The sequence below is a fragment of the Myotis brandtii genome, unplaced genomic scaffold (genome assembly GCF_000412655.1).
Source record: "Myotis brandtii unplaced genomic scaffold, ASM41265v1 scaffold225, whole genome shotgun sequence".
Taxonomy (NCBI): domain Eukaryota; kingdom Metazoa; phylum Chordata; class Mammalia; order Chiroptera; family Vespertilionidae; genus Myotis; species Myotis brandtii.
The window spans coordinates 4,093,982-4,106,428 of NW_005358435.1; the positions used below are offsets into that span (position 1 = coordinate 4,093,982).

At 44.1% G+C, this 12,447-nt stretch overlaps 1 protein-coding gene across 1 annotated transcript in view; it reads left to right on the top strand.

Annotated features, from left to right (window-relative positions):
- ABHD12 (abhydrolase domain containing 12) overlaps nucleotides 1–12,447 on the top strand; it is a 64,471-nt gene that overhangs the window by 31,762 nt on the left and 20,262 nt on the right. The window contains exon 2 of the mRNA XM_005866211.2: nucleotides 5,546–5,670. Within this exon, the coding sequence (XP_005866273.1) occupies nucleotides 5,556–5,670 (115 nt within the window). The 5' untranslated portion in view covers nucleotides 5,546–5,555. The remainder of the gene's footprint in view (nucleotides 1–5,545; nucleotides 5,671–12,447) is intronic.

Genomic DNA, 12,447 nt, shown 5'->3' on the forward strand with positions numbered 1-12,447 from the left:
GCTGTGAACTGGCACTGCAAATAGGAACAGCCTTTTGGGCCAAACTCTGACTGTGGTGTTCATTTACTTCCAAATGCGATTTTCTGCCTCAAGAAAATAGCATGGCTGTGAGGAGGTGGCCTGGGGCTAGGCCCTTCTTCAGACAGGCAGCTCTGCTCTGGTCTAGTCTTCACTGGTCTGTGCTCCAGCCTGCTCTAGCCTGGGGAAAAGCAATCTGCAGTTATGGTGTAAAGGGAAAGTGTGTGCTCCTTGAACCTGAGGGGATCTGGCTTATATGGACAGATGTCCTTGCCTCTGGTCCCTGATTAGTCTGTCCTCATGCACATGAGGACTCTAAATCCTCTGTTTGATTGATCCAAAAGGCACTATCCAGATTGGTCAGAATGGAGCTGCTCTGATTGGTCGGTGAAGATATTGATGGGGAGACAGCTGCACACCTTCAGTTGGACTAGGAAGCCCCAGTCCTGTTGGTTAAAAGGATTCCAGGAGCTCCTCTTAGGGTTGACTCAGATGGCAGAAACATTGCAAGAGGCAGGCAGCTAGCTTAGTGCAGGCTTCGCCCTAAAATACTGTTGCATGAGAGACCCCTATTTACAAATAGCTGCTAGCCTGTGGTTTGTTTGTTTGTTCTTTTTTAAATTTAAGCCCAGTTAATCCACCAGGAGCCCTTTTTAGTAAGTATCTTCTTTCTCAGGGTCCACACCTTTCTCATCCCTAATTTTGTATGTTGTCTTTCTAGCCCTAAACTTAATTTGTTTCTTGTTTTTTCTTGAAGAAACCACTCTTGGATTTGTTAATCAATTTTTGTATTTCTTACGTCTGACTTTTTTTAAACATGAAAAAAAAAAGATTTTTTTATAGTTTACTAGAGGCCTGGTGCACAGATTTGTGCACTGGTGGGGTCCCTCGGCCTGGCCTGTGGGGATCAGTGGACCTCCCCGCGCCATGGCAGCCTGGCCTTACCCGCCAGCTTGTCAGGCTCCAGCCCACTGTCCGCCTCGATCTCGCACAGCATGCGTCGATCTCGCACAGCACGAAGTAGTGCAGGAAGTACCAGGCGGCTGGGGAGGAGCCCGAGCCCAGGCCACTCCCGCTCATCCGGGCCCCGCTGCACCTGCCACTGCAACCGCTTGGGCACACAGGGAGAGTGTCCTTGGGAGAGGCTCTCGTTACCACAGCTGCTCTTGCCAGCCGTGAGCCCAGCATCTGGCGCCTGTCTGTCAGCTGAGCATTGAGCTTCTGCCCCCTGGTGGTCAATGTGCATCGTAGCTACCAGCCGGTCATCCGGTTGTCTGGTCTTCCGGTCGCTTAGGCTCTTTTTTAGAGAGGGAGAGAAAGGGAGAGAGAAACATCAATGTGAGAGCACAACATCAGTTGGCTACCTCCTACACGCCCCTCACTGGGGATCAAGCCTGCAACCCAGGCATGTGCCCTGACCAGGAATTGAATCAGCAACCTTTGGTGCACCAGATGACACCCAACCAACTGAGCCACACCTGCCAGGGCAACATGAAAATATTTTCATCTTGCTGATTATGCAAGTGTAATACAGACTTGTAAAAAAATTTTTTCTCTGTGTGCTTTTTTACCACAGCTGCTCTTGCCAGCCGTGAGCCCAGCATCTGGCGCCTGTCTGTCAGCTGAGCATTGAGCTTCTGCCCCCTGGTGGTCAATGTGCATCGTAGCTACCAGCCGGTCATCCGGTTGTCTGGTCTTCCGGTCGCTTAGGCTCTTTTTTAGAGAGGGAGAGAAAGGGAGAGAGAAACATCAATGTGAGAGCACAACATCAGTTGGCTACCTCCTACACGCCCCTCACTGGGGATCAAGCCTGCAACCCAGGCATGTGCCCTGACCAGGAATTTAATCAGCAACCTTTGGTGCACCAGATGACACCCAACCAACTGAGCCACACCTGCCAGGGCAACATGAAAATATTTTTATCTTGCTGATTATGCAAGTGTAATACAGACTTGTAAAAAAATTTTTTCTCTGTGTGCTTTTTAAAAAGATTTTCAGACTTGTGGACAAGATTTACTTCTGATCATATAGCACTGATTAAAAAAGAATCTAGAGTCCTAGCTGGTTTGGCTCAGCGGATAGAGCATTGGCGAGAGAGAAACATCAATGTGAGAGCACAACATCAATTGGCTACCTCCTACACGCCCCTCACTGGGGATCAAGCCTGCAACCCAGGCATGTGCCCTGACCAGGAATTGAATCAGCAACCTTTGGTGCACCAGATGACACCCAACCAACTGAGCCACACCTGCCAGGGCAACATGAAAATATTTTCATTCCTCTCTGAAATCAATAAAAGTAAAAAAAATAAAAAGGAATTTAAAGAAATTAAATTTTATTGTGGGAACATATACTCTCAGCTATTAAATAATTGTGTATTTCATTATTAAATATTCATATAAAGAGATAACATTAGAAACTGATGTCCTATATAAGAAGAAACTCCCAGGATGAGACAGAAAGAAACATACCCAAAAGAACTACCCAAGTGCACTTCTAAAGGTAATCCAGGAGAGAGAAAGGTTCTGGGGAGAACCCTGTGCTGGCTATGTTTCTAAATTACAGAAACCTTGATTTTAGTTATGAGATTCTTACAGAATTTATTTACAAGTATAGAACTTTCAGATAAAAATAATGATATAAAATTTCTAATGTAAGATCTATGGAGTTTTCAAAACTAAATAGTTTTCTCTTGTTCTGTGAATTTCTTAGTGTAATATTTACTTTTGGTTTTATCTGAAATTACTAATCACTAGGTGTCATTCCTACTTTGTCCTCATCTCCCATCCTGGGCTTCAGCTTTCCTGGGGAGTCCCAATACACTTGATAGCTCTGAGTAAAACCAGTTGTCTCTCTGAAAGCCCTTATGTCTGCTCCACTGAGTTGAGAGCACAACATAGATGCACACATCCTCCTTTTCTGCCCTTATTGTCCACTGCCTGAGAGTGCTAGGTGTTCAATAATGACTTGAATAAACCAGATGAATGATTGAATGACATTATTAGATGTGCATATTTGTCATCAGCTTTATTAAGGCATTATTTACATACTAGAGGCCTGATGCACAGATTTCGTGCAAGAGTAGACTTTCCTTTCCCCGGCTGTCAGCACCAGCTTCCCTCCGGCCACCACCGAGACCCAGGCTTCCCTCGCAGAGGGAGGCCCCACCCACCCACTGCAGCCTGCTGGTTGGTGACCTGGGCTTCCCTCTTTGGGGCAATTGTGAAGCCTCCTGATTGATCGCCCTGCTGGCCGGTGGCCTGGGCCTCCTTTGCTGCCATCCTCTCTGTGGGGCAATCATGGAGCGATGGCCAGGCCCCGACCAATCACATCGCACCCGCCTTGGCTTGCCTGGCGCTAATAGCGTGGTTCTGGATGGTTGTCCCGTTGGTCGTCCTGTTGGTTGTCCTGATGGTCGTTCCACTGTTCAGCCATTTGGTCAATTTGCATATTACACTTTTATTATATAGGATAGAAAAATTTACCATTGTATACAATTGTGTAACCATAATCAAGATAAAAAATATTACATCACTTCAAAAGTTCCCTGTGCCCCTTGCAACCTCCTCCCTCCATACCCAGCCCCTGGCAACCACTGTTCTGTTTTTCTGTCCATATAGTTTTGCCTTTTCTAGAATTTTAGATAAATGGAGTTGTACAGTACATAGTCTTTTTGTGTCTTATGTAATTTAGCATAATACTTTTGAGATAATCTGTATCTGTTTTTAAAACTGCCTTAACTTTTTTTTAAAAACAGTCCATAAATAAATAACTAGCCCCACTAAGATTTTACTTGTTATGGTAAGTTAGAATAGTGGTTCCCAAGGCTGCTCTAGGGAATCATGGGAGGTCCCCCAAATCATTTCAGAGTGTCCATAAGGATCAAAATGATTTTCATAATAACACTGAGCTGTCATTTGCCTTTTTCACTCATTCTTTCCTGGAGTACTGTAGAGTTTCCAGATACTACATGATATGTGGTGTTGCAATAAGATTGAATGAAAAAAACAGATACGTGAATCCAGTCTGTCTTCTAGTGAGTTGTCTGCCTTTAAAGAAATTTGTAAAAGTATTGATGCCGCTCTCCTCACTAAAAATTTTTGTATTTTTGCCAGGCCAGTGTGGGTCAGTGGTTGAGCACCAACCTATGAACCATAAGGTCACAGTTCGATTCCTGGTCAGGGCACATGCCCATGTTGTGGGCTCAATCCCTAGTTGGGGGTGTGCAGGAGGCAGCCCATCAATGATCCTCTTTCATCATTGATGTTTCTCTCTCTCTCCCCCTCTTCCTTCTTCTCTGAAATCAATAAAAATATATTTTAAAAAAAGTTTTTGTATTTTGCCCTGGCTGGTGTGGCTCAAGTGGTTGGAGCGTCATCCCATACACTGAAAGGTTGCGTGTTCGATTCCCTAGTCAGGGCACATGTGGGAGGCAACTGTTGGAAGTTTCTCTCCCTTTCCCTTTCTCTCTCTCCCTAAATTCAATAAAAGCATGTCCTCGGGTGAGGATTTAAAAAAATAATAAAAAGTAAAATGATATAAAAGTTTTTGTATTGGAAAATATAATCACTTTTTACAACAAATGTTAATTATATTAATATGTAATGTGTGTTTATGTGTTTTATGCATTAATAGATTTTTAATAATTCCTTTGTTTTAACTTCTCATATGACAAGTAGTAAGACATGTAAACCATATGAACAGAAGCTCTTTTGGGTCCTCAATTTTTTTAGTTGTAGAGAGGCCCTTAGTCCAAGAAGTTTGTAAACATATAAACAGAAGCTCTTTTGGGTCCTCAATTTTTTAGTTGTAGAGAGGCCCTTAGTCCAAGAAGTTTGCGAATTTCTGGGCTAGAGACATTTTTGAAAGGGATCAGGAACAGCAAGAGGACGTCATGAAGCTGGTTAGAGATTAGAAGAGGATCTTGAGACCTGGGATGACAGCCTGACATGAAGTGCCCGGAGAAGGGGCCTCCACTGGGCGGTGCCACAGGGGATGAAGGCAGAAATGGGAGGACCTGCAGTGATGGCCAAGTTTTATTCTCAGCCCTTGCTCCCTCTCAGGACCTGGTTAGGCAGATTCTGTTGATGTATGCACTTTCTACAATGAGATAATGGGTAACCTACACCTGTGGCTGGCTTACATCACAAGGTGATCGATCACAAGGCCCAGATGTAGTCACTATTATTTGACATGAAGTTGCAGCCATGGTCTGATATTAGGTTGGGCACTTCCTGAAGATCTGATATCTATGCTGTGTTCTGATCCCAGGGCAAGCATAGGAAATCATCAGGACTGTTTCTTCAGCTTTCAGGAAAAGAAATTTACAGAAGTGTTCTTAGATCAAATCAAAAGACCTAAAATAATTATTTTAACAAAAGTAGGCGGGAAGCTATTCTTATTATTGATAGTATTCTTGTGGGAAAAGATACTTGTGGATCTTGGTTAGTGATTTCGATAATGCTATTAATAAACTAGCAAAATTGTACCTACTGCCTTTGACCTGTTCTTTGCTTTTCTCTCGCAGGCGAAAGGGCATGTGGTTCCAACTGAGGAAGATCCTTCTCTGTATTTTGGGATTATATGTTGCCATTCCATTCCTCATCAGACTATGTCCTGGGATACAGGCCAAATTGATTTTCTTAAATTTTGGTAAGTGCCTTGTGTCTGTTTTTTCTTTAACCTGAGTAAGATGATGATTTATATACGGGTAAAAGTAGGTTTACAGTTGTTCCTCTGGAAAATTATACAATAAATAATACAAGAAGAAACTGTGTTTCACGTACTCATGACTGTAACCCTACTTTTGCCCCACCCTGTATTTATATATCTACCACCCAGATCAAGAGATAGCATGTTTCTTTTACCCAGAAAGTTCCCTTGGGCACCTTCCCAGTTACAGGCTGTGAGGAGTGCTTTGCTCTCCAGGGCTGGCATTTGTGTGCACAGATGACTGTTGCCTGGTAGTGGAGTCCTCCTTTAGCTGAGGTAGGTAAAAAGGTTGACCACATGGAGAGCCTTCTGAAGCTGTCATGTGAAGATGCTTGTCACTTGTGCAGTCTAGAAGGGCAACTGTCCTTGGAAAAGATGACCACTTGAAAAAATAATAATTAGGCCTTTTTTTCTTTTTAAAAATAGATTATTGTTTTCACTTAAAAACACCTGACATGCTTTGGTTTCTATGAAAGTATATGTTGCCTTTATAGGTGTAATAGTCTCCTTGAGTTATCTTGGACTTTGTGTGTTCCAAAGGTGGGGTTTGTTTGTTTTTTTTATTACCTCCTACCCACTCACCTTCCCCCGCCTTCCCTCTGAGATTCTTCACTCTGTTCCATGCTTCTATGTCTCTGGATCCATTCCATTCATCAGTTTATTTTGTTACTTAGATTCTCAAAGGGGTGTGTGTGTGTGTGTGTGTGCACGCGCGCGCTATGTATTTACTTTTTTGCAAGTGAGAGGAGAAAGGTGCAGAAGTATCAAGCATATGAAATAGAAGTTCTGTGATTGTTGGGAATAATCCTTTTAAGGAGCACCATTTTTAAAAAATATATATTTTTTAATTGATTTTAGGGAGGAAGGGAGAGGGAGAGATAGAAACATCAATGATGAGAGAGGATCATTGATCGCTGTCTCCTCCACTCCCCTTACTGGGGATCGAGGCCTCAACTTGGGCATGTCCCCTGACCGGGAATTGAACCATGACCCCCTGGTTCATAGGTCAACGCTCAATCACTGAGCCATGCCGGCCGGGCAAGGAGCACCATTTTATACCTACAAGATGAGACTAAGAGGGCAAGGACTTATGTGTGTGGGTGTTAGAGGTTTGAGGATAGAACATGGTGCTCTGTAAATGATGGCCTTCAAATTGGGTATGGGTAGCATTCGAACCAGATGAAGTGGTCGCTGTGTATGCTCTTTGGCTGTGTTGGTTTGCAGAGAGTGGACTTGAACTTTATGTGTTTGGGAGCCAGAGACTAGGGAATTTGGGGATGGTGCTGTGGAGGCAGCAGGGGAACAAGTAGAGGGGAGGGAGGAGGAAGAACGTGAGGACCAGGGGGAGGACAGACAGGAGGTGTTGAGATGGTCCATGTGTGACTGGCCTGGTCCATGCTAGGAGAGACACACTGGGGTGGGTGTGTCATAGGAATCCAGATCCCCTTTCCTGTGGTAACAGAAGTGCTCCCAGCTCCCCAGGTGTCTGGGTATATAAGTTTGGAGTGTTAAGTCTGTAATAGATTTACTGACAAAAACTTGGAAGTTGCTGGTTAAAAAGGAATTTCTGCTCTAAAGAGTAACAACAGTATTTTTATTTGATGTCAAACTAGAACTTTCTTGCTCCCTGGCCATCTTGGCAGCTGCTCTTGGTTGGGGGCTGTCCCACACTTAAGGTAGAAAGACAGTGACCACAAAGAAGATGACAAAGTCGCTGGAGTCAATCAGCTCTAGGCTCCAACTTGTTATAAAAAAGTGGAAATTACATGTTGGAGTACAAGCAGACTCTGAAAATAATCAGACAAGGTAAAGTGAAATTGGTCATCCTTGCCAGCAACTGCCTAGCCTTGAGGAAATCTGAAATAGGGCACTACAGCATGTTGGCTAAGATTGTTGTCCACCTCTACCATGGCAATGATACTGAATTGGGCACAGGCTGTGGAATATACTACAGGTGTGCACACTGGCTGTTATTCATGCAGGGATTCTGATATCAGTAGAAGCATGCCAGAACAGACTGGTGAAACATAAATCATACGAATTTTTTTTCTAATAAAATTAGCCAGGGCGTGTTTCCAAAAAAATTTTTTAAATTGTAAAAATACATGTAGTATACTAAGAGGCATTTGACTTTTCTAACAGAAACATAGCTGAACTTCTGGGAATTTATCATCTCTATAAGTTTTTATCACTTGTGAGAAGCTCAAATTTAAAAGGAACTAACAATATTCTAAAAAGGGAGTTTTGTTTTTTGACTTAAATGTCCACAGTCTATCCAGCACAGAAGAGAATTAGAGTTTATATATAAACACAAAGCTACAGGGCTGCAGATTTCCTGATGGCAGACCTTAGAATTGACCTTGCACACTTTTCCACCTTTGCTGGTCTGCAGGTACCTTGGGCTGGTGTCTTTGTGGCAGCAGGTACGTGTGGCATGCTGCTCTGTGGGTCCTACAGCAAATATTTGAATTGAATTGATTTACTTCAGATCAGTTATTTGGGCTACTTTAGACACAGCCCACAGATTTTGCTTTATTGGTTTCCTAATGAAATTGCAGATGTTCCTCAGGAATGGAACTTTGCCAGCCCCAATGGCACAGAAGAGGAGGCTTGGGCCACAGTGGTGTTTTTAAAGGAGATTTTTGGTTAGTTGTCTGTGCCCCCTTCCCCTGCAGAGGAGGTGGGGGTCTCTAACACAGCCCTGTCCTGACTTGGCGGTTTCACCTCATGCTGCTGGAGTGGTGCTTCTATTCTTGTCTCCTCAAAATGTGAATCATGAGCCTGTGGTTTTCCATTTAGATATCAAAGGAAGTGTAACAATCTTTTAGGCCTCAAAATATAATTAAAGAATATATTTTTACGTTCACAATAAATCTATTTGAAGCCAAATTTATAAATCAGATAAATACGCTTTAGAAGAAGGTTAGCACTTATCTCTAACACAGCCCTGTAGTGACTTGGCGGTTTCACCTCATGCTGCTGGGGTGATGCTTCTATTCTTGTCTCCTCAAAATGTGAATCATGAATCAGATAAATACGCTTTAGAAGAAGGTTAGCACTTATGATTTAAGGCATTATTCTTACTTTAAATGTTTTCACAAGCAAAAAAATACATCATCATTCTAAAAGATTAACTGAAAATGCCTGAATAACAATGAAGAAAGTGAAAATCACTCTGAGAAAATTGTTAACATCGTCATTTATTTCCTGCTGGTCTCTTGTCTGTCTTACACATAAACATAAATGTATATGTTTCTCGATACTCACAGCACTCGCTCCAACCAGGGCCTGGATCAAACCTGCAACCCAGATACCTGCCCCTAACTGGGAATTGAACCTAAGACCCTCTGTTACGTGGGCTGACACTATTAACTACTGAACCACACCGGCCAGGGCGAAATATGTATTTTTTTAAAAATATATTTTATTGATTTTTTTACAGAGAGGGAGGGAGAGGGATAGAGAGTTAGAAACATCGATGAGAGAGAAACATCGATCAGCTGCCTTCTGCACACTCCCTACTGGGGATGTGACCGCAACCAAGGTACATGCCCTTGACCGGAATCGAACCTGGGACCCTTGAGTCCACAGGCCGACGCTCTATCCATTGAGCCAAACCGGCTAGGGCATATGTATTTGTTTTTAAAGCAAAAGGCCAGCCAGTTCACTTCAGTGGTTACTGGGACAATAGTGCTTACGCCTCCTCTTTTTGCTTCCCTGTAGCAGTCCCTGTAGCAGCCCCTGTTACCTTCTGATAGCTTTCTTTTCTATTCTGTTCTTATGGAAGCCCCTACAGCCTGCATCATGGAGTTGTAATTATATAAATGGTTACTGGGACAATAGTGCTTTTGCCTCCTCTTTTTGCTTCCCTGTAGCAGTCCCTGTTACCCTCTGATAGCTTTCTTTTCTATTCTGTTCTTATGGAAGCCCCTACAGCCTGCATCATGGAGTTGTAATTATATAAAACCTAGAGAGCCCTCTTAACCCTCCCCTTGTTGGCTCTACACGTCATCCAATGCTTCAGGGTTGCTCCTTGCTCAGTAACTGGGATCAGCTATAGCCCCGATATTTAAAATCTTCAGGCAGTCAGAAATGTTCTTTGCAGGTAAGTAGTTTCAGCTTCTTACCCTATCAAATATTTTCCAGATTAGTTTTAAAAAAAGAAGACAGAGTAGGTCTTTTCCCCTTCATTCATATATTGATTCACTGATTATTCATGGAGAACCATTGTGCAGGATCCTTTCTAAATCATGTTTGTTGATGGTTGTGGCTGCTGGTAAATGGTGGATATGGCCAGAGAGTAGACAATGCAAACAGGAAGGAGGAAAAGCCAGAGACCTGGGTCCCAGCGGCTGGATGTGCCTTGGGTCCTGTATATTGGGTTCCTGAGCCATGCAGTCAACCTGTGTGTGAGGTGGAGTTTGTAACTCCTAGTGGACTACCTTGCCTGCAGGCCATGTGCTTTGTCCCTACTCCAACCCTGTATATAATGCTCTGGCCTAGAGGGTGGGCTCCAGCCAGCATCTCAGAGTCAGTGGGGCCAAGGTATATGATCACATGGGAGGTCAGTGAGCCCTGGCCTGTTACTGTGTTCTCGCCCAGGCCAGCCTAGGTCTCCTATACCCCTCAACCCCATTCCTTTGTGGCATTTCTGCTCACTTACACCAGTAGTGGCAAGGTAGTTCCTCTGGCCACTGCTCTAGGGTTGTCTGACCCCCAAGAGTAACCAGAGGCCCCCATTAGCTGGAGGGTAGATGCATGGACAGCATCTGCTGGACTTGGGGCATTTACTACCTCCTTTTTCATGATTGTTTCTAAAACACAAATAAAAGTGAACTGGAAGACGAGCTTCGTGAATGAGTCTATTCTGGAGTAGAATCTGATTCCTCAGTTCCTCACTTTCTGGGGTTTGGAGGCTTTGGGGATCAGCTGCTAATCTTCGTAAATACTTTTTTGGGGAGGGGGGGGCGTCCTCTGAGCTCTGGGGTAGTGTGTACATAGCTTGGTTGCCTTCTCTCCGGACACAGAACCAGTCAAGGCTCAGAAACTGAGCCAGTGGAAGCCAAGTGCCCTCAGCCCTTGATGGCACACACTTTCTGTTTGGCACTGGGACTGGGGTATGTAATTCCAGCCTTAGGAGCAGAATTGATTAAATGGTTTGGGTGTGGGGTTGACAGTGGGCACTAGGTATGGATATTCAGAGTTTCATTGAGTAAGTTATTTCGCCTCACACTTGTTGGATGAGGAGCTGTCATATCCGGCTGCAGCCTTCAGCTTCCACAGCATAGAACAGTCACAGAATTGGGACTGCAGGAGTAGGTGCCTGCATCTGAAACAGCGCGAGAAACAGAAGTCCTTCTCAGGCCCTCTCTCTGAGTCTCATTGCCAGAGTAAAATCTGAACTCCATGGCATGGCTACATTTGTTCCCAGGTTGTGAAATGAGTACCACACACTGGTGGGCAGATTTAAAACAACAGAAATTTATTCCCTCCCAGTTCTGGAGGCTGGAAGTCTGAAAGCAAGGTGTCGACAGTGCCATGCTCCCTGAGAATGGGTGGAATCCTTCCTTGCCTCTTCCCAGCTTCTGGTGGTAGCCAGCAATTCGTGGTGTTTCTTGGTTTGTAGCTGCTCCACTCTAGTCTAGCCTCCAGTGTCACATGGCTACCTTCTCCCTGTGTCTTTACTTTGTCTTTTTCTGTCCTTGTCTCTCTGTGTGTCTCAGTTATCCCTTTTGTTAAGGACAGCAGTTATATTGGATGGGGATCTAACTAACAAGCGTGGTTAGTCTGTGAAGACCCTATTTCCAAATAAGGTCACATTCTGAGCACTTCAGTGTATCTTTTTGGGCAGGGGTGGGGGCACAAGCCAACCCATAACAGGGCACTTGGGGTCAATGAGGACTAGAACCAGTTTACCTTTCTCACTTCCTGTCTGATTAGTCAAGAGTGTGGGTCATGGAGTCGGGCAGCCAAGGTGCAAATCCTCATTCTGTCCCATGTGAGCTGGTGACTTAACCAGAGCTATGAAACACCAGTAGTACCAGCCTATCAGGATGGTGTGCAGATTACAAGAAGTGCTGTGGTGAGGGCATGAACAACATAGTGCTGGCACCATAAAAGCACGAGGAAATATTATGCCATCTCCTTTGGTTGCCATTTTTCTCTTGAGAGAAAACAGTAATTAGTGTTTTAAAAAAATGTATCCTGCTTCTTGAGGAAGAGATGGATTAAGAAGTGGGAGATAATGAAAGCAGCCCTGGTGGGAGGATTTGTCTGCCTGCATGGTCTGAAACGTTTGCTCAGGGAATTTCTGAGGAAAGAGCATGTGTGTAACCCCATATCCTCAGGAGTGGGATACTTTATTTCTTCAGCAAATGTGTACTGAGCCGCAGGGACATTTTAGGAAGTGAGAGCCAGATGTGCAGGTTATGTGGTAGAGCATTCAGGCAAAGGGGACGGCAAGTGCAAAGGCCCTGGAGCAGGAGGTTGATGAGTGCAGCTCAGGAAGGGGACAAGGGTGGCAGATGAGCTCACTTGGCTTTTATACAATGTAGATGCGTAAGGTTATTTAATGAAACTACTCACTTCATCAAAGAAAACTAAAAATCTGTACAGCTTCCTTATCGAAGGTGGGATCAGCTAGAAGGGGACAAGGGTGGTGTGAGGTTATTTAATGAAACTACTCTCTTCACCAAAGAAAACTACAAATCTGTACAG